Genomic DNA, 26,894 nt, shown 5'->3' with positions numbered 1-26,894 from the left:
CGGATGAAGGAGCGCGCGCTACGTGTGCGTGTCTGCGTGCATGTTTGTGTACGTGTGTGTGTGCGTGTGTGTGTGTGTGTGTCGGCTCTCGTCTGAGGAGAAGCCTCTCTCAGAGACAAGTTGAGACAGACAGAGCGGCGAAGGTGTGGCTGCAGGGCGGCAGTCATTAGGAGGAGGCCTGTCAGTGCCGTCCAAGTGTCACGGGTGGAAACTTTATGGGACTTTTCCTGACTTCCTATCTTTATTCCGCGACTCTACTCACTCTTGTTCTGAGGCCAATGACAGAGTAAGGAGGTGTGAGTCGGAGAGGCAGAGCCAAGAACAAATCTCAAGACAGCAGCAGGAGCAGCAGGAGGAACAGCGAGAGGGAGCAGGTTGGATTTCGCTGTCTTTGGGGACCTGAAATCGGCATTGCCGGATCCGAACCCTCAGGTCATGCACATGTTGCCTGTGAGATCTGGACAAATCTAACACTCTGCCATGGAGAAAGCTTAACTGCTGGACGAAAGAGGTAAATCTTCACTGGTGTTGGCACCGTGAATACGTTAATGAGTGAACCAAATGTAGTTTTGCCAACGCAGTGGTGAGCAAAGCTCTATAAGGGCTGTGTGTAAGGAAATTATTTTAAGCTACCCTAAAGCTTAAAGCTTCCTCTCACATTTTCTGTCGGTATTTCTGGAAGCCTAATATTGCCGGAAAAAAATAAAATAGAATATATTTTTTTAAAAAGAGTTTGGAATTACACACAGTACAAAAAAAGCTAAGGCTACTCAAATTTGGTCAAAATAAATTAAACTTTTAAAGTTAACACCGAAACAATACCAGAAATTAACATTCTAACTGAAAATTTGAAATACTGAATCAAATCACTTCGATTTACACACAATCTAATCTAATCTTTATTTCTTGTTGATTTATGTTACTTAATCTCCAGGATTTATCATAGTTTTGATTTATGCAATGTATTTTTTAAAACCCAGTTCTTCCAAAAAGGAAAAAATGATGAAAAATTAGTAATGATTAAAAAAAAAAAACTTTTGGAGTAAGACAGATTAAAAATCCAAATTTAGTCTAACTAAATTAAACTAAGTTAAACTTTAAAGTCAATACTGAAATAATAGCACACATTTGAATTTCTCACAAAAAATTAGAAATACTGAATCAAATCAAACTTTGATTTACACATAATGTAATTTCTTTCTTTCTTTCTTTCTTTCTTCTGAGACAAAACAGCTGTGTCTGATCTAAAATAGACTACACTTACAATTTATTATTTATTTTAATGGAACTGTATGCAACATTAATAGCCTATCTATGATTCAGAGTTTAAATTGGGATTGCCTGCATGTGGCTCTCAACATGGAGGTGGCTGAGCTGATGGCTAGCAGCTAACAGTGCAAACAGGGTGAACTACCAGCCAACAGTGTTAACCTGTGTGGGCACTATGGTTCTGCAATGATGCCATTCAGTCAGTCAGTGTAACTGCCATATAGCATAGTGCATCCATCCATCTATCCATCCATCCATCCATCCATCCATCCATCCATTTTCCTCCACATTTTTCCTCCATCCACTCCACCATCCTGGACCAGGTCGCGGGGGCAACAGGCGAAGCAGAGAGTTTCAGACATCCCTCACACCAGCAACACTTTCCAGCTCCCCCTGGGGGACCCCAAGGCATTCCTAGGCCAGACGAGATATGTAATCCCCCAGCATGTTCTGGGTCAGCCATGTGGCGTCCTACCAGTTGGACTTGCCCGGAACACCTCTAACGGGAGGCGCCTGGGAGGCATCCTGATCAGATGCCGAACCACCTCTACTGGCCCCTCGCAATGCAAAGGAGCAGCAGCCCAACTCCAAGCTCCTCCCGGATGTCAAACTCATTTCAGCCGCTTGTATCCACAAACTCATTCTTTCTGTCACTATGCAGAGCTCATGACCAATGGTGAGGGCTGGAACATAGATGGATTGGTAAATTGAGAGCTTTGCCTTCCAGCTCAGCTTCTTCTTCACCACAACGGTCAGGTGAAGAGCCCACATCACTGTAGACGCAGCACCAAACCACCTGTCCATCTCACGCTCCATTCTGCCCTAACTTGTGAACAAGACCCTGAGATACCTGAACTCCTTCCCTTGGGGCAGCATCTCCCTCCCCACCCACAGAGGACAATCCACCGTTTTTCAGCAGAGAACCATGGCCTCATATTTGGAGGTGCTGACTCTGATCCTGACTGCTTCACACTTGGCTGCAAACCACCCCAGTGCATGCAGGTCACAGTGTGATGAAGTCAACAGAACCACATCGTCTGCAAAAGCAGAGATGCAATTCTGAGGTCCCCAAACAGGACCCTTTCCTTCCCCTGGCTGCGCCTTGAGATCCTGTCCATGAATATCACAAACAGGATCGACAAAGCTGGCAGAGCCCAACACCAGCAGGGAGTTTGGCTTTACGCTGAGTATGCAGACACAGCTCTCACTTTGGTCATACAGGGAACAAATAGTTTGCAGCAGTGACCCCGGTACCCTGTATTCCCGCAGTACCCCCCACAGGACTCCCCGCAGGACGCGGTTGTAGGCCTTCTCCAGGTCCAGAAAACACATGTAGACCGAATGAGCAAACTCCCAAGACCCCTCCAGTAGCCTTGGAAGGGTAAAGAGCTGGTCCACTGTTTCACAACCTTGAATCAGACGTTCGACTATCGATGGGAGCTTCCTTTCCAGCACCCTGCATAGCATAGTGCAGTAAAAGTAAAAGTTTCGAGACAATAAATCAAAATGCTGTTTCATGAAGATTTTTTTTTTTTCCAAGCCAAAATGATGATTCTAAGTCATTAAAATTTGACTGAGTATCTCATGATTTTTAAATTCAGTGGGATACACACACAGGGACACACATGCATTGACATGCAGGCACTGCTGGACCTGCTACCACAACAAACCACAGAGAAGCTCAGAATACAACATTAACAAAGGGAGCATGACTTCATTCTCTGCTCAGGACGCCAACACTCCACTATATCTCTACATAGAAAATAGTGGTTTTCTGCCATATTGATGCTCTGAATGTTGCTTACAGAAGCTTTAACATGTAATTTTATGATTTTATCTTGTGTGTGTGTGTGCATAATTTAGAAGGATTAAAAAACGTTTCATTTGGCGAAGTTGGCTCCTGACTGGGCAGCTGTTCAGTAGAAAGAGTATGCAGAACAGTTGAGTGTCTCTTTGAGCCATTTTTCTGATTGTCCAATGTTATTGCCTTTCCTGATCTTCTGCTGTACTTAGTAAGCTGTGCTTCACTGCAACTCTGACCTCTTCATAACCCAACTTAACTCTGTCTGTTTTTTAATGTTTTTACAGCACTTTCTTTTCTTACGCCATTCCACCATTGTCAGACAGCTACCATGCGCAGATTCAGCTCAGAGGGATCCCTGTTGGATCTGGACTTCCTCCCATGGAGGAGGGTGGCACTGAAGAACCCAGATTATGGGAAGAACCAGGAGACTGGCACCTACAAACCTCATTTGGAGAGAGATGAGCTGGACGGGAGCTCAACCCCTGTGACTCCCACCATCCAGGAGCCGAGTCCCAGCCAGGGGGGGAAGAAGGAGCTGACCAAGGAGCACAGCATCAGCATGGAGAATCTAAGCGAGCTGGGGAAACAGGACAAGAGCCACCTGGGAGTTTGTGTCATCGGTGAAGGCTGCAGGGCCTATAGTGACAGCCAGCTGGTCCCGGCCAACCAGGGCAGCACAGAGAGCATGGAGAGAGACGATTTGCCTCCCCAGTCTCCTTCTTCCTCCTCCAACCCCTTCTCCTTCAAATCCCAGCACAGGAACGTCCACAAACCCAAACTGTCAGCCGCCAAACTGCACCTCAAGAGTCTCTTCAGCCAGGTAGGACACCAGTTCAGTCTCAGTTCACTCTGTAGAACAGCTTATAGCCATATTAACCCTTTGAAATCTGGATCGACACCTTTCACAAGCTATTTAACCCTTTGAAACTTAAGCAAATTGGTTTTATTCCCTTTAGAAATGTTGAGGAAAGGGCAATTAACAAATTAACAGCTTGGCAAGAAATGTCCCACAAATTGACAGAAATTAGTGAAAGGTGATGAGGAAATCACCCGAAAATCAATTTTAAAAAGGGGGAGGGGGTATTAGAAAACGATCAAATAATAACTACAGGAATATGGAATATAATATATGGAAACTGTATTTATCTTTGTTAGAATTTAATATTTTAAATTATGTTACAGGGATTAATATATATATATATATATATATATATATATATATATATATATATATATATATATATATATAATCAAACCTTATATATATATATAAGGGTTTGATTTGCTACAAATCTTACCAAACATTACATTTCTGCTGGACATTTTTTAAATTTTCTGTAGGGTTCTAGATTTTTTTTCCACTTTCCATTGATTGTTTTCTGTTCATTTCAGTTAGCTGAAATTGCCACTTTAATAAAACAGTAATGTAGCTGCTAGAAATTAACTGGTTATACTTAACTCAACAAGTTGAGTTAACCATTTTAACGCAAACAGAATGACCTCCAAGTGCTATGGGTGAAATCATCCAGCTTCCATGTGAACAGCTCCAGCTGGTGATGATGACCATGTGAAATGGTTGAGAGTTTGGAAAAAGCGATTCAGCGTACCATGAGCTGGGATTGTTGTGAGACTTAAGATATACTTAGATAAAAGAGAAAGAAGACAAAAAATGATTGTTATGTACCCACAAGATGACAGAAGGGGCGATCACACTGAGACGCATTGTGCCAGGCGAGACTGCTCCAAAAACGCTTTGGAAGCCAATCTGGAAAAACAGCTGGAAATGCCTGTGAAACGTGGTTGCCTGTTCCTGGCTAAGAGTGACACTGACAAATAATGTGACTTTGCGCCTTAAGCGGAAAAATTTAAAATATTCTAATGATTATGTGGGCCCAAAAACTGCCGAAAACATATGTCGCAAAGCAGCAAGAGGGGAGAGTATGCGCGCTGTTCCGTAGAGGAATAATGGCTGTGCTGGCGAAGCTTTTCTAGCAGCACATCTTGGTAAGATTGGTCCCTAATTTCTGAAATCTGATCGTATCCTTGTCTGCTCCTTCTCATCGGTTTGTCAGAGCTGTAGCTGAGATTACAGATGTAGAGCCAGTTCTATGTGACAGTAAACCCTGAAAGGTTTTACACTGAAAGCTGCTGTATTGTGTTTTCAGAGATTGAAACGGGGGGAAGATCAGTTAAAGTTAAGTTAACTTTGTGGTTTCTGTTTCAGAGTCCTCATTCCTCACACTCCAACCTGGCCAACATAGAACAGAAAGACAGGTAAGAGTCCTATTTATTGTCACTGCTTAATTGTTGCTTATGGACATATAGATATTATCTCAGGTAAAATAATTGTCATGTATGTCTGCACCATACTCAAACATTAGACAAACATTGGATGTCTTAAAACAAAATTCATTCAATTTCAGTCAGTACTTTTATGCCTCTGTACCGGCAATAGTCATTACATTAGGGGCATTAAGTTTTCGGGTTGTCCATTGTTGGACACAAGAATGAATTGATTAAATAGATAAAGATATCTCAAAAAACACTTTGAGGGAATTTATTCACATGTGGTGCAAATATCCACCTGGACTCAAGAATGGACTGATATGAATTTGGTAGTCATAGGTCAAGGTCATTGTGGTCTTGTCCATCGAAATTCTCGTGAACGTGATATCTTGAGGGAATTTTCTCAAGTATTTTCAAAAATATCCTGATTAGAATATGGTGCTCAAAGGTCACCGTGACCTTGTGTATGTCTCATTCATGTGAACGTGATATCTGAAGAAGGCCTCAAGGGATTTTCCTCATGTTTGGCGCAAATGTCCACTAGGACTCAGTGATGAAATGATTAGAATTCAGAGGTCAAAAGATGGGCCTTACAAGACATGATTTTGGCCCAAACTCAAGAATTTCTACACCAATTATGACAAAATTCCATTACATTAAGACATTATGTAAAAGGTCAAAGGTCATGTTCACTGTGACATCACATTGTTAAGGAAAACACTTTTCTTACCCTTACATGTCATATCTTAGGAAAGGAATGGGAAACATTTGATCAGATACTGAAATGGTGACACTAATCTTGTAACTGTGCTGAGTGTAGAGCTCTTCTGTGGTGCAGGAGGAAGATGTATGGGAAACATCTGTCTTTTCACTGTTATGGATGCAAACTTGTAACTGTAACTTGACAATCGTGTGACATTAAGTCTAGTTTAATCTTATAAGATTGTTGTGGAGCCACACATTGTCCTGATGTGTGATATGATATCAGTATCTTTTGGTATGAACTCCTCTGGCTGACGTCTGCTGCCTCACCCTGTGCTTTTGTGCTCCTGGTCCACAGTGCTACGGAGAGGAGGTCTCGCTTGCTTTTCATGCGTCAGTGGAGTCAGGTTGGTCACAGTAAGAAGAGGAAAATCAGTCGAGAAGAGCTGGAAGAATGGGCCGAGTCCCTGAACGCCCTGCTGCTCAGCCAAAGTAAGTCGTGCTTTGTTCTGAGGCTGGAGTTTGATTTAGCTAAACACTTCTTACAGGCAGAAATCCGAGGAAAGGAATTCTCCTTTTTCAAGTTTATTAACTTGATTATTTTCTATTGAAATCACAAAATAAGCAGGGATGTCTCTAAAAAAAACATTGTCAGGTTGGCAGCATATGTTGCTCCAAAACGTGTATGTACCTTTTAGCATTCATGGTACCTTCACAGATGAGCAAGTAACCCATGATACCATGGGCACTTACACATCCCATACCATCACAGATGCTGGCTTTCAGCAAGGGATGCACGATGTTGAACTTAATGTATTATATTTAATATGTAATATGCTGATTTTTAACAAATAATTTGTCCGTTAATAAAACAGTTTATCAGCTTCAACATTAAATATCTCCTCTTTGTGATGTATTCAATGGAATATAGGTCAGAAAAGATTTGCAAATCATTACAGTCTGTTTTACATCTTTTTACATTTTACAGTGTCCCAACTTTTTTTGGAATCAGGTTGTACTATTTCCTCTTAGTCTTTACTCCATACCTGTCCATTCTTACCCACAGTGACGCTGACACATACAAACATATGGCTCCTACAAGGCACATAACTCAGCCCTCCCTGCAACAATAACCTTTATTTAGCAAATGTAACCTTTTACCTTCTGACTTATGTGTATTCACACACATCATGTCAACTGCCTTGTGTTCGTGTCTGCTTTTTTCAGTTAGCTTCTTTGTGTTACCATACCATACCATATAAAAAAAAAAAAAAAAAGAACCAAAAGGAAAATATGAGATTGAATATAATACAAATCTTTATTGTCCACTTAAGTGAAAACTTGCAATGATAAGGTAATGGTAACACTATGCCAATAATACAGGACAAGAAGAAGACTCAAAGCTAATATAAATAGTTTTCACTTTAGATCATACACAAAGGCTTTATGGATTTTTATGAGGTCGGAGATGCGTTCAGCATGTGTATATTAATCCTGCATTTCACTGATGTTAGCTGATAGCTCTTCTTCTGCCCCTCGCACTCATCATAGAGGTTCTGACCTGAACTCTACACCCTGACATTTAACTGACTGACCACTTCTGCCTTCAAGAAATGTTTGTGCAACTAAAAGTCAAATCTGTCTCAAGTTCCCTTTGCATTTGTCTCAACTCCTATGTTGCCGCAGTGATGTTGACATCTGAGCTGACGTCACTGGTTAGTGTGTGCTATGCAATAAAACTAAAAGAGCAGCACTTACCCTGACCCTGCTGCCACTATGAATAGAACAGATAGTTAACACCACTATAAGAACATCAGAAATCTCTGCCCTCACACGGTGTTTCACCAGGTTGACGTTAACAAGGATTATAGTTAAAACATTGTGTGATTAGGACACGTCTACACATGTAGATTCCTTCATCACCTCATTGTTTCCTGGAAGTGTTATCTTTCTTGACATATTCCACTACCTGCCCGTTTTCAATGACACACTCACATTGTTACCCGGATCAACAAACCCAACCAGGCCCTGATCAAACCCTCTGATTACACACACACAGCAGTACAGGATGCTTGAAATTCCACAGAATGTTTCCATTGGCTTTTGTGGCAACAGCGTGTCTTAATGTTTGATGTTTGTTACTACAGGTGATGTTCTTAATGTTATTACTTATCAGTTCATGGAGGTGCTTGTCATACCTATCAGACAGTCACTGGTTTTCCTTTATTTCACCACAGTGGAACTACTATTACTGCCTCATAGTTGCCCCCACCCACCACTTACAGTTTTCATCCATGTCTTCAATATAATTAAATTCAGCCTATTATCACGAATCACAATTTGCCTCAGAGGGCTTTACAGCATAAGACATCGGTCTGTCCTTCGACCCTCACATTGACTAAGGAACCCTCCCCAGAACAAAACAGAAAAACTTTTTTTTTTGACATTTTCAATGTCAGAGTAAGTCCAATAGTCACAACGAGAAGTAGTCAGGCTAAAAAAATGACTGACATCACTCAGTCTATCTCAGCTGAGGTGGAGATCTAATCTGAATTAATGATGCTATCAAAAGTAAAAAGAAATGTCCCCCTCTGCTGCTTTGATTTTGATCTTTTTTTAAATCTGTCCCTTGCAAATTCCCCAAGTTTTAGGGAGTTCAAGACTTAATCATCAGAGTTTTCTCTTGAACAATCTGTTCAGTTATCATTGCCTAGTAATGTAGTTACAAGTACAGAGGAGTCTGACATTGTTACACAACAGTAACAAAACTCCATTGCTGATGTCTAGATAAACAAGCAGATGGGACATCGGAGGAGCTGAGATGTCTGCTCGACCTCTGTTTAAACGGATGTTAAGTGCTCTGTGGAATGGAGGAACCGGAAAAAGCTTTTCTAAGCGGATGCATATAAAGCCATTTACAGTGACCTGCAGTCCTGACTGGAGGCCCAAACACAAAGAGAGAAAAAGAAAGGCCATTAGCAGAAGCAGATCCCACCATTAATGTGAGCTCACCCCATCAACTGACTGTTTGTGTGGTAAACTGGGAATGTGTTGTGTGTTCACAGAACATCTACTGGCTAAAATCCAGTTCACAACAGCGCATGTCATTACAGAGGAAGAGCAGGAGTGATATCTTTACTGCTTCACATATTAATCCAGTCTGAGTCAGGCTTTTGGCCACAATAAAAACAGGAATGATGTTTGAGCATGTTTTCATGTTTCTTGCTGATTTTACAGGGAAATGAAAGCTGAAAGCTCAGGTCATCAACTCCTGCATGCCAAAACTATGGTTTTACTTGTACTGAGTAACTTAGACATTAATTTAATTCTGGTTTCATGTTTGACATAAAAAAATGCTGCTGATATTAATCAGTGCTCTACAGTTGAAGGTCAGTGGCTGATATGACAGTTTTAAAATGGTGTTTTAGTCGTTTAGTTGATAGCCCTGGGCTCACAATATCAGGTATACTGAGTGAGGAAAAAAACAATAACATATCCAAAGTCTTTGGTAATAAAAGCAGATGGCACAAATTTGATGCCAAATGGGGCTGATTACTTGTTTTCTGCTGCAGTTTGATTGGCTATTCGCCAAGTACTAATTTTGACATTTGCTTGTAGTTTGCATAAGTTGCAGAAGATATTAACTGTAGTCACTAGGTGGGTTTCCATTACAGATTTGTACAAAATTTAAGTGACATTTTCATAATGTCGATAAAACACAATTGCAGGATGACTGCGTTTCCATTGAGTGATGTTCTGCGACTTCTCCTCTGGTGCAACATCCCAGTAACCATAGTGATGGATGTTCAAAACGTTAGCAGCTTTATTTCTATTGCAGCCACCGCACTAGCCGTCATTATTTACAATCCAATGATGAGGGATTTCTGGGAGGTGATAGTCCAGGATTTCACAGAGGAATTGTGGATTCAAAACTTCCAGATTATCCACTGAACCTCTGAAGAGTTATGTGATGCAATAACAGCTCTTGTAGCTCCTGCTGCATCATGAGGGAGCCAGTTTCTACTGACAAGCACATAGCCATAACATCATGTGAGCTAGAAAAAAAAAAGTGTTTTCATTGCAGTTTTGCTAGATATGTTTTTTTTTTTTTTTTTTTTTTTGATTCGCCCAAAATACCACCTCATGCGTGCGTACTTTTTGTGATAAATGGGAGTTTTTTTAAAATTGATTAAATATTTTATATTTGCAATTTCATTGTGCACAATTTCAGGGTTGATAGAAATCCACTTTGTGATTGCTGTTGAAACAAATTTAACACATTTTTCACCAACTAATTTAGTTAAATGTGTTATATTTCTGTTCTTTTGCCATGTTTAACTTCTGTATTGTGAACATAACATAACAATACAAATTAAAAATCAAATTTTTAATAATGTCAAGCAAGATTTCTGTGCATTCCTTATTTACACATGCAGTAGGAGCAGTCAAAGGCAGCTGTATATTTTGTTACTACGTACAAAAAGATTTGAGTGTTTTTGAATCGCCAGGAATACCACCTCATGCGAGTGTAGTAAAATTTTTTGTGATAAATGGGAGTGTTTTTTTTGGCAACTGATGTGTTTCCTTTAGGTGAATTTTAAATTTGCACAGTTAATGGAAACCCACTTACTATGAGTGATGTGGATTATCTTCTACAACACAAATGTGGAAGTCAGCCTTTTGTCAGAAAACGTGACATTAAACACTTTGTGCCCATTAGCCTCAGGACAATGTAATAAACCCAGCTGCTGGTAAAATAATGACAGATCTTACATGAAACGCTATTCCAGAGAAATATGGGTAATTGCAAGCTTTTCAGAGAAGACATTCTTTTGCTTCCTGTGTGTGTTTTTTCAGAGGGTATGATAGTTGGTCAAGGACAGGCTCTTATCTCAAGCATCTTTCTGAGAAGATTAAACATGAAAGCAGCAGCTCACTGCGGTCAGACTGGTTTGGCAGAGCAAACACACTGTAGCAACCCAAACTTAAAGCACATGCAGAGGAGGAATTGATCAGAATAACAGCAGATAGTGAAGAACAGGTGTGCACTCAATCAGTGGGAGCTAGTACTTTATGTCAAATTTCTTTGCATCTGTGCTAATTAGGTGTTGACCCTTTAAACCTCAAAACATCACATATGTATATCTAAAAGGGATACTTCGCCATTTTCAACCAGCTTTGTATCAAAACAATGTGGGTAAGTATGTGTAGATGAACTGTGGTTCACTTCCCTCCATCTAACCAGTGCCTACATATCCCTCCCCCTCACTCAGCGAAACACTGCCCGACGATGTAAGTTTATGCAAAATGTGTCATCGGGCAGAGTTTCACTGGCTCTCAGACTGTTGCTCAAACGACAGGCTGTACTTCCACATTTTCGTATTGCCCGCCACCGTGGACACAAAGAGTATAGAAGTGGACCAGGAGACAGACCTGCTCCTCTCCCTTTCTCTCAAACTCAGACAGAAATCCAATCAAATCAGATAAATATAAATCAAGAGTATGTCACTGCACTGCAAATTTCTGGCCTCAGATGTTCCTTTTATTCCTTGTGAATTCAAAGAGGTGTTATTTTTCGTTACATAATCTTGCTGTAAAGATGTGCAGAATTTATTTATATTGAAAAAAAGTGAACTTTCTTAACAGAAAGACCTTCTGTGTCTCCTCTCCTCTGATTTCCTAACATTCACTATATTTTGAGCTTTGATTTCAAGCAGAGTTGCAGGGGGCTGCTCGATGTGCTCTTACTGTCGTGTGCACAGAGCTGCCTGAGGACTAGCTCGAGCTCTCTGTGTGACTTGGCCTCCTTATCAGTGCCATGCTAATTTACTGTCCTGTGAAGCTGACGTGTCAACTGTGGCATGTTGTAGGTGTGGTGTCAGCAGTTTAAAGCCGTCTCGGTACAAAGCAGTCAGCCATGTTTGATAGTGCAGACTTAAAACAAGCCGTGGATTAATAAAGTCAAGCAGAAAGACCGCTCAAGCAGGCGTCGTGTGTGTGCCAAGCTTTTACTATCAACCTGTGAAACTCTGCTGCTGGCAACACATGTGGGTTAGTGATGGACTTATAAGGCCTGAGGGCTTGTTGTGTCAGTGCTCTGTATGTGTCAGTGCTCTGTGTGTGGGTGTCTTCTTGTAACATGTGACGTTGCACAGTGAGGTAAGCCCCACTTATCTTCTCCCTCCTCCTCCTCTCAGCTGGTGTTGCAGTGTTTGGAGCATTCCTGCGCTCCGAGTTCAGCGAGGAGAATCTGCAGTTTTATCTGGCCTGTGAGCAGTACAAGCACTCATCCAACAACTTCAGCCTGCACAGGAGGGCCAAGGACATCTGCGCCACCTACATCCAGCCGGGTGCCCCCCGAGAGGTACGAGCCTACTTTTATATCCAGTGTTGCACCAAAAGCTATGCAACCTCCCCTTAATGAAACAGGAAGTTCAATTGGCTCTTTGATACCTGAGCAAATTAGCCAGATTTCTTTCAAAAACTTTCAAAGAGGGCGACCAGCAACTTCACAAAAAATCACCCTAACAATAGCAAAAAATTAGTAAAAAGTAACATATTATCACCTAAAAATAAGCAAATAAAATAATAAAATGACCATAATAAAGAAAAGATTTTATTTTTCTGTAATATAACTTTAAAGATAAAATAATAATAACTATAGTTTTCTGAACATTTTCCCCAATTTGTTAATAATATCTTTTACCTTTTACTATTTTTTCCCTTTTTTTTTAATAAATCAAACCAATTCTCAGGTTTCAGAGGTGCTCGTGAAAAACACAGCACAATAAAACTGATGTTGATCCAGAGGTTAAAGGGTTAAAGTCCTGCCACATGTCTGTACTTTACTTTCTGCACAGTCTCTTGTTTTATAACTCAAAGTATGCACCTCCATCCAAACAATGTGCTGTGTGTGCGTTGGGTGCACCTTGTGTTTACGGAAGCCTGTGTGGGCGGTTCAGCTTTGACGTCACAGTGTTGTACTAATAGCTGCATTCAGGGAGAGCCGCTTTTCCACAAACAGAGCTTCAACCAGAGTTCAACCAGAGTAAAAATCTATTACGTAAACTCAATGAAAAGATTTTCTTTTAAAATAACTTATATTTAATTAGGAGCACTTTTTTTTTTTTTTTTGAAAACGGGTCTGAATGTTGTGTGTAAACTGAAGTAAATTTACGTGTATTCTGGCATTCATCAACATGTTAGTAGCTCCGATCTTTATGTAGGTTCTAACAAAACTTAAAGCTACCTCTGACTGCTCAAACTGCTTGTGTAAACAAGGATTGCACAGAAATATTGCTTATCATTATTAGAAATTAGATTTTTTATTCGTTTTGTGCTCTGTTATGTTCACAATACGCAGATTCCTTTGAAACACTGAAGTTATACATGACATACAAGTAGAAATGTAACACATTTAGCTAAGTTAGTCGACCATAACAATAATGCAACATTATCTCTATGCATCATTTTTGTTAAAATAAATGTTAAATAGCTCAAATTTCCTACAGCCATCACTGATTTATATAGATTTACCCTGTACGCACAAAATAACATTTCTGGCATCCCTTTCCTGCTAAACTGAAGAAGGACAGGGAACCCCACAAGTCTTTCATCTGTTTGAATGGCAAGACTGTGGGTAGGTTTCCATTAACCCTCAAATTGCAAAATTTGAAATTGTGAATGTAAATATTGAAAAATGTCAATTTGGAAAAAACAAAGCAAAAAAGTTCTTAAGATCCTATGAGGTGGTATTTCAGGTGATTCGAAAATGTCATATTTTGCAAAACTGCCATGGAAGCACTTTTTTTGGCTTTTCTAGCTCACATGATGTTATGGCTATGTGCTTGTTGGTAGGAACTAGCTCCCTCATGATGCAGCAGGAGCTACAAGAGGTGTTATTGCATCACATAACTCTTCAAACTTTGAGCGGATCATCCAGAAGCTTTGAATCCACAGTTCCTCTGTGAAACTGTGGATCACCTCCCAGAAGTCCCTCATACGTGGTCGCTCCCACATATAAGGGGCTCAACTTTCCATTATGGCTCAATAACACGCCTGCATGGTCTTGGATTGAAATAATGACGACTAGTGCGGTGGCTGCAACAGAAATAAAGCTGCTAATGTTTTGAACATCCATCACCATGGTTACTGGGATGTTGCACCAGAGGAGAAGTCGCAGAACATCAGTCAGTGGAAACACAGTCAGCTCACAATTATGTTAAAACGAAATTCCGAAAATACTGCTTGAATTTTGTGCAAATTTGTAATGGAAACCTGCTTACTATTTTGTGTCCCTCAACCTTTATTTTTTGTCCCTTAAGTGTTTCCTTTCATTAATTTCTGCATTCCCACACATTTTGCTTTCCCTCACATTTCTCTTTGTATTTTGTTGTACATTTCCTCACATTAACTTTGATGTCACACTTTACATGCACTTATTGCTCATTACTTCTTTCCAAGCCTCGGCAGTGTACAGCCACCATCTGTGAGTGCAGCTGCAGCTGCAGTGGCTCTACTGTAACTCTTACTCTTACTTATCCCAAGGCTGGGGTGTCCAAACTTTCTTGAATGGAGGCCAGGTTAGATCATGTGAAATAATTTGGGGGCCAGCTGCTTCTAGTGTTGTATGGGGTTACTTAAAAAAAATAACATACAAATAGCACAAATGCAACTGTTGCATCTTCCATCTTCTGACTAGTTCCTGTTCAGGGAATGTCTACAGACTGTATGATAGACCAATGTCTTTCTTTCTTAAAAACAATCTACAGATGACAAATAAATAACTAAAAACAAGTTTTGCTTTGATTTTAGCAATAAAAATGAACAAAGGCAAACTGAAAAATGTAGACGGCTTCAAGTCAGTTCTGCATTTTGTACAGTTTTGCAGCTGAAATTGTCGAGTTTTGAAAATGACAAATTCTGAAAACATAACACAACTATAGTCCAACATTAGTTCCACGTTAACAGATCATGTTATTGGCAGTGTTGAAATGAGCGGACCACAGGTCTGTTGTAGTAAAGTCAGACGACGTCCCCTCGAGCTCTCTGTGATCTTTTCACGCGTACAGTTGTACAGGTGAGGCAGGCCAGCTGGTAGCACATAGTTGGGGTGGATAGTTTTCAGCATGTGGATGAACCTGCAGGCTTTTCCTCTGTATGTATGGCCACCGTATCTTTAGCAATATGTAGCTCGACTGAATCTGTAACAGCTTTGCAGCGGGACACACTGGAGGAATGATTCCACTAATGTCGGCTGCTTTTTACCGGCTGTTTGTGGGCTGATGTGGTCTAGTGCATCAGAGTGAGACACATTTCTCCCACTCAGCTACATGTTTGACATGGTGAAATAAATTGGTCATGCTGCTGCCTTTAGTTGCAACAGCCTTTAAGCAAACTTTGCAGCGGACTGTGGATTGTTACAGATCTGACGCCGCAAAACCGAACCAGTTCCAAACGACTGATGAGACTGTGCCTTTTTGGAAACGGACTCTTCATTGTCATGAATGCTTGCTGTCATGTTGTCATGTGTATGTTTATTTCATAGACTGTGCATAATGATGGACAACATGACAGTTTCCCCAAAGTGAGGTTATTCAGTCTCGATCACCCCCTGGTGTCTGACTGCAGTACAGTTCCTAAGACCCGCCCCTTCATGTTAGTGAATGGTCATTGGCCAAACAAGTATAAGTAGAAGTACACACCAAATACATTTTTCCGAAAGATGGTTTCTGTCATTGAAGGTTGTTCTCATCACTCTGATGTTTGATTTTATGATAAATTCGGTTTTAATGAGTTAAACTATACAAAAGAGGGCTTCTTCGCCATGATTGACAGCTGTGACAGCCAATCCGTGCACTTGCATTCAGTGGAGCTGCTCACGATTGGACGGACAGGTGTTTTAGCGGGAACTCCCCCAACGCGGATATCGCTGCTGCGCAGATGCAGGGCTCCCAATGACATCACCATTGCAAGATGGCAACACTCGCATCTCAGATATTTTAACCTCACCTCAGCATAGCGGGGTAAGTGGGGGTGCATCGTCCATCTTTACGTACAGTCTATGGTTTTTCTCTAGAAGGAAGGTGCAGGGGAAGAGTGCAACCCACAGTTAGCCGTTACGTTAACTAACGGAAGCCCAAAGAGAGCGGCAGAGGAAGTTGAAATGAACATTTTTTTCATTGTTTTCATTTCATTGTAAATGTTCTCGTAAACCACAAATTTGCATTAATCAGTAAAAGCGATATATCACCCAGCCCTATCGAATAGCCATGATTGGCCGGACTTTGGACACGAAGGCTGTGCATATTTTTCCATAAGCTCTCGGAAGTGATGGTGAAAACTACACGAGCAATACTTTGGCTGTAATACTCTGGAACTGACCTAATATGAGTGTACTGTGTACTGACCGAGTGTGTCTACGTGTTGCAGGTGAACCTGGACAGTAAGACCAGAGACCTGACCATCCAGCTGCTGCAGGCTCCCTCTCACACCTCTCTGAACCACGCACAGAAACGCATCTACTCTCTGCTGGACACAGACTGTTATCCCCGCTTCCTCCAGTCAAACATCTACCTCTCCGTACTGCGAGAGGCCAACTAGACGCCTCGTGCTGGTGACACACCTGGACTCAGGAGGAAGGACAGTCACTCAGTGGTCTCCAGGACTTCCTGAAAACTGTGGATCAGAAATGTCTTCAAAAGAAAGAGCTATTATGGAGGATGTTAGTGTAAAAAAATATTTTAGAAATATATGTGGGGCAAAAGGTTGATGCTAATTGATCACTGTCTGTAGGAATAGAAGGCACTTAAATTAATATATTTCTTTTTGGAGAGTAGGGTGTCCAGATTAATAATATTTAATGTCTGTTTGCTTACAGTTTTCATGTTATCCTAAGCTAACCAGGTCCTGACTCCGGCTCCATACTTAACCCTTTGAAACTGGGACAAATTGGTTTGATTTCTTTTTTTAAAAAATGAGGGAAAAAAGCAATGAATAGCTTTGAAAGAACTGTCCTACAAAGTGGAAGAAATCAATAACAAGTGACAAAGAAAATTAGCTGAAAATATAATTAGAATATTTATAATAATAAATAATCAATTTAAACTTATATGAAAGAATTTTTTTGTGGTCATTTTTAAGTGTTTTTGTTTATTGACTTTACTTCTTTTTTGCTTGCTACTTTTTGGGCCATGTGTTGTGAAGTTGCATATTGCCTTCTTGCAGTGCTGTTGAAAGAAAGCAAACCATTTTGCTCAAGTTTCAGAGTGTTAAAGGGATAGTTCCTATTTTTTTAAGTTGGGCTGTATGGGGTGGTTATCTATATAGACACTATATTAAAAATAGCAGATGTCAGTCATCACACCCCGTTTGGAGAAGCAGGCTGGAGTCATATATAAATGCTAAGCGATGTACTGCTGTGGAGAGATCAGCAACAATATGTATTTTATTCTCCTAAAAAAAACTATCAGCTTAAGGCCATGATTAGATGAGAATGGCCCTACTAAAAAATGGAAAAGTCTTTCCTTTGCATTTTAAAAAAATTCCATGTTCCAATGATAACATTGTGTTATGTACACAGATACGCAAAAAAACGACACTCCACAGACGATCTCACGTGCAAAGTGCAGCCGTGACGTCACCATTATCACAGGATCTGCACATTACCAGTTTACATGGCCACAGAAGGGGTTGTTTTCAAAAGATTACACTTTGGAACCCTGTTTCAAAAATGTGCTTATTTAAGCCCCCAAAACACTGTCGATGTGTGAACGTAAGCCCAACAAGAAGTGAACGTTTCGTGCAAAAACCATTGCCATTTAAACAGCCCCAAAGTGTATGCTACAGTATTTTTACTACTTTACCCTAATTCAGACAGTGATTTTAAATTAAGCCGTTACATCACTTTTTTTCAAAGCCAGACTCTATTGAGAAAAACTGTGATTTAACATCTCTGAACACAGGAACTGCTGCTCTAACACTGACTCCATCATTTTTCTGTGTTATTGTGTGACGTTTAAAAGGGTTAGTTCGGATTCACTAAAGTCAAAACACAAAAAAACTAACTGATGGGGGCAGCATGAGACAAGCAGCTCCTGTGTTCAGTGAGCTAAAATGACTGTTTTTCTCAGTGGAGTCTGGTGGCTTTGAGGGGAGCAGAAATGGGGACTTAAAGCCATTAAGGGTTTCCTCTTCAAAAAGGGCTGTCTGATGGAGTGGTGAAAATACTCTCATAATGGCATATACTTCAGATGATATTGCTTTTTTTAGGTGGCTATATAGGTTTTGCCTCTGACCCCTCCACAGCAGTACACAGCTTAGCTTCTGCGTCAGACTTCAGCCTGCTTCTCCAAACTTGAAGTGTGTCGACTGGCTTGTAATACATTGACTATGGATAAGTACCCTGCAAAAACCCCACTTCAGAAAATCTGACCTGTCGCTTTAACACGGACGTTTGATTAACAGTGATCCTTTCATCCCACATAAAAAAAAACAAAACTATTTCCCAAAATGTTAAACTTTTCCTTGACTTGTTGCTGGCCCTGGTAACTTGGAAAAACAGATGAGGCAGTTTAGTTTCCCTCCCTTCACATGCCCATGAAACTGTGCAGCTCTCATTGTAATGATTAAACATCCTCCCTGCGAGCAGCTCATGTCCCCACGGTCCAATAAGCTCAGCCTGAGTTTCCTCTGCTGACACAAAGGAAAAACAAGTTCAGCAAGAATGAGCTCTTTGCTGGAAAAGGTCAAAGTACTGCATGACTTTCTTACATGGTAAAGGTGGGAAACCTGAGCAAATTGACTCGAACAGGTACACAGACGACATGGCGACAGGAAGCTCAGTCCTGTTCTCAACACTCTGCTCCAGCGCTCACACAAAGACAAACTTTTTGCATACAATGGCCTCTGAAACACGCTATAATTTAAGTAGGTTGTTTGTAATGAGTATGTTGAGTAGCATTTCCTTGACTGTTGGTCCTGCAAAAATCACAACAGCCTCATAATGAGGAAGAATATTTGAAAGAAAGAGAGAACAGCTGAAGTGTTTGTAAGGTGTGAGAGTTTCAAAGAGAAAGAAATAAAATCCAGTTTTTGTAGCCGTGTGTCTGTTTATTGTGCAGTGGTCATTCAGAGATGATCAGTGCATTCAGAGCTGCAGGGGTTGCTGGGATACTGAATGACAGCAAACATTAAAGCTGCAGTCTGTGGTCGGTTCTACGCTTGAGCCAAACCTTTAGTTTCTGTTTTCCATTCATTTATCAATATTCAGCCACTTATCCAGGTCTGTGTGTATAGATAGATAGATAGATACCGGTAATGGTAAAACAGAAAGAAAAATTCAAAATTACAAATCATTTACTGTTATGATGCTGGCAATATGTTAGAAAATCAACATATATCAGTTTGTTACCATGGAATTAGTAGTATTACCAGATATTACAACATGTTGAAAAAATCATACTGATTAATTTATTGAGTAATTAATTTACTGAGTAATTTATTTCACCAAGTATATGATGGAATAACATTAAATACATGCATTTAACAACATCCTTATTTATTTCATAAAAATGCTGATTTATTATCTTAGCATCACTACTAGGGGACAGTAAAAAATGTACTATAAAATGTATGATATTTAATACAATAACTGATCAGAAGTTCATTTATATCTCAGCAAACAGTCAATGTATACTAACTGTGCTCCTGCTGTGGCTGCTTGACAACCTCACAGGCAGAGAAACTTGAGCCTAATGTTCCTCCTACCCTCTTTTTAAATGGTGTTTTACATTCTGTTTTCTCTGTGAAAACACCAGAACAAGAAGGACCAGTAGGAACCTGCAGTCTCTAAATATGCAGATTAACCCTTTGAAACCTGGATCAGCATTGATATTCTTGTGTTGCATTTTTTTAAAGCTATGTGAAATGTTGATAAAATATAAAAATATTTATAATGTTCAGAATTATATATACACATATATATAAATGTAACATTGTTAGAGACTTAGAATTTTTTAAGAGCTTTTTGAGGTATTTCCTTGTTTCTTTTTGTTTTCACTCTCCTTTTTTAAGCTTATTTTCAGGTAATTTTCCTGTACTTTCAAAAAATTTGTTCCAAACTTTTATCAAATTTCTTTTCATGAGTTGCTTATTATTTAATATTGTTAGAGACTTAGAATTTTTTAAGCACTTTTGAGGCATTTCCTTATTTGTTATTGTTTTCACTCTCCTTTTTTTAGCGTATTTTCAGGTAATTTTCTTGTACTTTCAAAAAATTTGTTTTGTCAAATTTGTTTTCATAAGTTGCTCATTGCTTTCTCCCTATTTTTGAAAGAAATCAATCCAATGAGCTAAGGTTTCAAAGGGTTACACTTGGCTCTACTATGAAGTGTGTCTTGCTTTTGTTTGTGACCTGTGTTCTCCACTGCGCTGAGCAGTCATCGCTTTGTAGTGATGGCGCTGTAACCCGTCACTCCATCAGCTGATCGACTGCGTCCTCTAAGGCACACACAGCCTCCATCCTCTCTATTATCCTGTGTTTTGGCATAAGTACTGTCAATCATTAAATATTGGCTTCCAGATTGAATGAGCATATAAATGTGAGCACATTTCACAGTTTATGTTATTTTGCTGTGAAACCACAATAGTGTTTGGCAGCAGACTGCCTAAAGATCCCAGACTGCACAGCATGCTCTGACTCAGCTCACTGAAATTACTCCCAGAGGGATTTTGGGTATAATTTACAGATGTTGACATTTGATAAACAGAACTTCCTCATGCTTGTGACCTAACTTACAAGGAAAAAGATTTTCACTTATACAAGTGTTGTGCTTCCAGGGTGATTTATGTGTTTTGAATATCTGCCTCAGAAAGTTGCACCTCCGCCCTGATTCACTGGAAGTGACTGGGACCTCTCAGCAGTGTACATTGGCAACACTGTTTGAGAGAAAAAGGCAGAAAGTAGTTGCATGGCTATGTGCTGAGAGGATTCTGTGGAAATATGTATTCTTGTTTGAACTAGGGCGATATGGCCTAAAAATAAAATCTCAGATTTTTTCACACCAAACCCAATTTATGATTTTAATCCATTTTTCCCCTTCTTTAAAACAAACTACAAACGACAAAGAAATTACTCAAAACAAGTTTTGCTTTTGATTTTAGCAGTAAAAATTAAAAGGCAAACTGAATTTCCCTTTTGGAGATGAAGTGCAAGCTGCAAACTTGTCTTAACACTGAAGGCTGCACTAATTTCACAAAACATATTTACATAACTTCAACTGTATGTCTTTGGCAATATGCAGCTCAGCTGTATCAGTAACAGCTTGCAGTGTTTCTACATCACCTGCACTCGTCTATATTAGTTACATTGAGTGTTTAGAGAACAGCATAACTTCTTCTACAGCTGCCAACAGCCCACCATCACTCCAATTTAGAGAATGGGTTAAATCAAAGCAAGACAGTTGGGCTGTGGCACTGGGCCCCCAAATCACAAAATCCACCCCTGTTAACAAGGAGAGCAGCAGAGAGCAGCTGGATGAGAGGTCTGCCACTGCGCTGCTCTCAGTCTGCTCTGATGGATCTATCGATCAGCTGTGTGATCAGCCAGGTGTAATGTCTGTTTTAAACAGGCACACTTTTTGTCAGTCTTTGAAAATATTAATCACTTGGGCTCAGTTACTTTGGTTCAGACAGGAATGTGTGGCGCTCTCTAGTATCCAAATGCGCGCACACACCTGGCAGACAGTCTGTATTCAGGCACATTTCATAAAAATTAAAACAGTAACTATTTTATGCATTTTCAGTATACTAACCAGCTGCTGCAGGATGTTCCGTCAAATGTACCTCTTCATATATTTTGGTGGATTTGACCCCCGGTCTCCATGGAGATTACGCGCGTGGTCGGGGGCTCTAAATCTGGAAAAATACAGGTGAGATGGGAACGCCGGGAGGACACCGGGAGAGGGCAGGGGAAAACGGGGGTGTCCCGGGAAAGACTCCGTGCTAAACTTCAAAAAATTTCATGCTAAGTCAGGAGCTCACATCACACAGCCAGTGGACCAGAAGTGATGATTGAGAGGGATTACTTTTGTATGAGTATATATACATCATTTTTTATGAAAACCTGACTAATTGTGCCTGTGAATGACTCGTCCTGGAGACCAACTAAGACAAAATTATAATAGAGCTTTGAAAGCAGAGACTGGGAGAGTGTTTTTCCAGAACAAAGTTTGGACCCTGAGCTGACATTTCAGAGTTAGAGCTCTCAGCTCATTGCATAAATGCTACAGAACACATCCCAATGTCATGCTGAATTTCTTCTTCATCTGTGCTCTGAAAACATCAAATAGTTCTAGAATTCAATACAGAATCTAGTTTTTATAACAACATTGAAATAATGTCTTGGTATTGATAAGAAGCAGCTTGTGGTCACCAGGGCCGGGTGCTCCTGTGTTCCTGCTTCTGCTTCACCCACTGGGCGCTGTAGCAGTTCTCTCCTACAGTCCAAGACCAGTCCTGGCTGACCAGTACGCCTTGTCCTGGACACTGTGGACTCTCCAATAGCCTGATCTCCTCTTGAGCTTCACAGGCTTCAGCATGTGAATCCAGCTGTGCCTCTCTGCTGTCTAAGGGGGTCTGGCTGCAGATGCCATCCTTTTTATATACAAACAGAGGAGGAAGGGACAGAGGCTGGGACCTGGGTGAAGGGTACAGGACAGTACAGGGTCAGCAGAGGAAAGATGGCAGAGGGCAAACATGCTGGCTAAACACAGATACAAAATGACTGCATAACAACCCTGTGTGCAGACAGATGAGACAGAAACGCGCTACAGAAAGCAACTCAACAACCAACAACTCTTCAACAACAAAATAGGTCATTTGTCAGCACCTTCTGAAAGAACCAATAAAACCACACGGAAAGGATTTGATAAGATTGGTTTGATGTCTTTTGAAAACGGCGTGGGGGCAGAGGCTGGGACCTGGGTGAATAGAAATCATTTTCTATTTAAAATTGTGATACAGATGAATATATTGTAGTTTGTGTGTTTAGTGTATATTTTCAGATAATCTTCTTGTAACTTTCTACTGATTTTTGGTTGCTTTTTGGTTCATTTCTTGTATAGTTGCCTTCTCCCAATGTTTCTGAGGGAAATCATAACCAATTTGCTCAGGTTTCAAAGGGTTAAGGTTTGGTTTAGGCACCTTAAAGTGTTTGGTTCAAGTCCAACTGAAATCACACTGAGTCAGTTGAAAATAATGTCCGTATTTTTTTTTGTTTGTTTTTTTCTTATTAAAAGGAAGGAATGAGGTCTTGGTCTCTGCCAGCTGGAGGGCTGTGTCTCTGAACAAACACACGGCTGTGGCAACATGTCCTGAGCTGACACCGTGTTGTTACTGAAGAGTAAAGAGCACACTAGCATGAAACAGTCATGTGTATAGAGGGCTGCACCACAAAGTGAGAGTACCGTTTTATTGAGGAACCCTAAAACTTCAATAAATAGCCCAGGCTGTCATTTGCTGAAATCACTGAACTCAAGAGGCTTATTTATATGTGGGACAGGCATCTATTTGGGATGGGCTTTTTATTATCTTTCAAATAAAACTGTTCCTTAAAGATGAGAAATATAATCACATTATTTAACCCTTAGGAACCTGAGCAAATTGGCTTTATTTATTTATTTCAAAAACATGTGAAGAAGGCAATGAGCAACAAAGAGATGATCCAGAAGTTAGCAAGAAATCTGTCAAAAATACACAAAAAATGATTTGAAAATTTGCCTGAAAAAAAGAAAAAGAAAACAAAAAAGTAAAACAAAAAATTACAAAGGGAGAAATGCCCCAAAAAATGTTTAAAAAATGTTTTAAAAAAAATTCTGTTAAATAATTTTGAATATATAAGTATGAATATAGTTCACTGGTCATTTCTCCATTGCTTTCTTTTAAATCTACTGATCTCTTTTTCGTGTCTCTTGTTTACTATGCTGGTAATACTGTGTTCTTTGGTGCTCATGCTGTCAGTATTAACCTGTTAGTGTGTTATTAAGGCTTAAAGTTATACATATTTAAGGGTGTGGGTGTTTTGAGTGGAAGGTGGATGCCGTCTGTTAACAAGTCACTACCATGGCAATAACACTGAGTGTATAGCCATAGCTGTAAGTGTTTTTTACCTGATATTATAAAGAATTGTCACATTTTTCCTCGACTCAAAATCAGTGCAGTGGAATTAAAGGACTGGACCCCGGCACGTAGCTGTTGCTATTTCAGTGTGTTTTGTTGTCCATGAAAGTTAATTATAACATTTTAGTCACCTCAAAGAAGTCTTGATCACTGTTTGCTTGTACTAGAACTCCTGAGGAGTTGAATATTCAGTGTTTATGTTAAGTTTATGTTGTTTGAATGGTTTGAGGTTTTTTTTTTACTACCAAAAATTAGCAGAGGCATTATCTCTTAGTTAGCAACAGATTGTAAATTCACCATTCTAACCAAGCTAGCAGCTAGCATTATGGGTAGCTCCACCTTCTCATCCAAATAATTTCTGCTCCAAAAATCCAAGATGGTGATGGCCAAAATGTGGAACAGGAAGCTCAAAAACTGAGTCTGTAAACCAGTGGGTGAGGTGACTATGTCCTTCATTTTATACAGTCTGTAAGTGTGATCCTGGCATGGGAGGGTTATCATAGTCACACTACTTCTTGTCATAAAAACATTAACGTGTAAAGTGAGGGCTGAAACATGCTTAACCAGGCTTGACATTGGGGAATGTGCTCAGCCGTCATTCAGACAGATTCATGTGGCTGATTCTTTCATAGCTGTGCTGAGCCTGAACACAATTTTTATGATCACTCCAAGCACCCCCTCTCCATGGAAACTTGGATAGAAAAATCAGCTGTTTTTTTGTGCAGGGCTTCATGACACACTGAAATTTAGGAGGTATATGTCACCATCTCTCTTGAATTGCTCAGGGTCTTTTTTTTCATCGTTGATGATGCGTTTTAGCCACAAATGTCTGCACATAGGGAGTCACTAAACCGCCTCATTTTCTTCTTTCAACTGACAACCAACAGTTTAAAGTGATAGTTGTAGATGTTTGAAGTGGGGCTGTATGAGATACATATGTATAGTCAGTGTATTACATACAGTAGTTGGCGGTCAGTGCACTCCTGGTTTGCAGAAACAGACGGGGCGCGCAGCCCACAGCTCAGCATTGCCCAGCTGTATAGAGGGAGTAATATCAAAACATGTTTTAGCCACTTTTAAAACAGCCTAACTAAAAAAATACAATATTCCTCTAAGGTGACACTGTATTCAGAGCTGTTTCAACATGAAGTTTCTTTTCGGTCATATCACCCAACAGCCGCTAACAGCACTTTCTGACCCAAACAGCTGAGCGGTGGCAGATGAGAAATGTGGGGCCAAAGGAAGAGGCTGTGTGAAGGTGAGGTAAAGCGGAGAAAATACTCTAAATACAGTGTCCACATAGACTGATAATTATTTTTTAAGGTAGGTCTAAAATACATTCAACATACATTCAATTTTTTTTTATTAAATTTTATTTCTTTTGTCAATAAGTCAAAACCAACAAATTGCAAGGCACACTGGTTTTTTTTTCATTTTCATTTTTGTCCTTGAATCCAAAGAGCAGCTGGTTTTGAAATCAACACATGTTAAGTGGCACTCCTTTGCCAAACTTTTTTTAAATAAATGGCTGAAATACATTTTAATATCAACCCCCTATGGGATGCACGCCCCGTCTGTTTCTGCAAACCAGGAGTATGCTGACCGCCAGCTACTGTATGTAACACACTGACTATACATAAGTATCTCATACAGCCCCACTTCAGAAATTCACAACTATTCCTTTAATGTCCAAGTGTCTAGTGCAGTAGTGTAAATACCTTCTTTGTGGTGTGTGAATACTGGCCAATCTGTGTGTGTCTGTGTGTCCCAGTGCATGTGACTGATGGCCCACTGCTCTCAGACCTGAGGAGGCACAAGGGACTACCACATGAGGACGGAAACCAGAGCTCCCTGACTGTACTGCACCAACACTTAGGTTAGTGTTAACAACAACTGATCATTACAGCTCAATAAATTGATAGTTCACTAAACAAAAACACGAAACCTCAGCTTAAACCGCAGCTCCATAACTGTACTGTCACTTACATAGCAAGCCCATTTTTTACTTGACAGTACTCACTCTGCAGTGCTCTGCCATCACGGGAAATCTAAGCAGATATTGGACTTCGACGGTGTAACCCCAACTCCAGAAAAGTTGGGACACTGTGTAAAATGTTATTAAAAAACAGTGCACAAGTCTGCAAATCATTTTTGAGCTATATTTAATTGAATAAAGTCCAGAGACAAGATATTTAATGTTCAAACTGATAAACTTCATTGTTCTTTTTTACAAATACACTCTCATTCTGCATTTGATACTTGCAACACCTTGCAAAAAAAGTGTATGTGTGAATGGATAATGTGACTTGAAGTGTGAAAGCACTTCGATTGGTATTTTACAAGTGCAGGTCCATTTACCATTCCATTTACAACACTGAGCTGGATATGTGTGCCAAATAAAAGCCAAATGGTGTGTCATTCTGAAAGTCACATTTTTTTTGGCATTATTTACAGCACTGCCATGTAGTCAATTTGAGTCATATTTCTTGGGATGCATTTGCACATCATTTCCAGTTATTGGGCCAAGTTTCATCATCCTAGCTACTTCCAGCTAACAGCAATTTGAGCTGCGGCGGCTGACAACCGCCACAAACTCAATATGGTTCTGTGCCTTCAGGGCTTGAATGTGAGCCTTTAGAAAATGCCCTTTTCATAC

General features: G+C 40.1%; 2 protein-coding genes across 7 annotated transcripts in view; one reads left to right on the top strand and one right to left on the bottom strand.

Annotated features, from left to right (window-relative positions):
- On the top strand, window positions 1-19,158 carry LOC121957989 (uncharacterized). 2 transcript variants are annotated; one of them, XM_088090787.1, is made up of 6 exons: window positions 1-511; window positions 3,393-3,893; window positions 5,298-5,347; window positions 6,420-6,553; window positions 12,259-12,425; window positions 16,493-19,158. In XM_088090787.1, the coding sequence occupies exons 2-6, from the start codon at window positions 3,402-3,404 to the stop codon at window positions 16,661-16,663; spliced, it is 1,014 nt and encodes a 337-aa protein (XP_087946913.1). In that variant the 5' UTR covers window positions 1-511; window positions 3,393-3,401; the 3' UTR covers window positions 16,664-19,158. The 2 variants fall into 2 exon arrangements, with proteins under 2 accessions (XP_087946913.1, XP_042362758.1); XM_042506824.2 differs by having other exon boundaries at window positions 9-511; window positions 3,358-3,893.
- A 1,970-nt stretch (window positions 19,159-21,128) lies between these two features.
- Window positions 21,129-26,894, bottom strand: part of atat1 (alpha tubulin acetyltransferase 1) — a 30,495-nt gene continuing 24,729 nt past the window's right edge. For 2 of the 5 annotated variants that reach the window (XM_042506202.2, XM_042506199.2), the window contains exons 12-13: window positions 25,199-25,273; window positions 21,129-22,757 (exon numbers count right to left, since the gene is read on the bottom strand). In XM_042506202.2, coding sequence (XP_042362136.1) covers window positions 22,490-22,757; window positions 25,199-25,273 — 343 coding nt within the window. In that variant the 3' untranslated portion in view covers window positions 21,129-22,489. Of the gene's footprint in view, window positions 22,758-25,198; window positions 25,274-25,956; window positions 26,042-26,894 lie in introns of all 5 variants that reach the window. The other 3 variants (XM_042506200.2, XM_088090784.1, XM_042506201.2) reach the window with 3 other exon arrangements.

The sequence above is a fragment of the Plectropomus leopardus genome, chromosome 17, assembly GCF_026936395.1.
Source record: "Plectropomus leopardus strain MGB_pleo_1.0 chromosome 17, ASM2693639v1, whole genome shotgun sequence".
Lineage (NCBI taxonomy): Eukaryota > Metazoa > Chordata > Actinopteri > Perciformes > Serranidae > Plectropomus > Plectropomus leopardus.
Note: the sequence above shows the minus strand (reverse complement) of the source record. Positions and strands in the feature narration are given on the sequence as shown.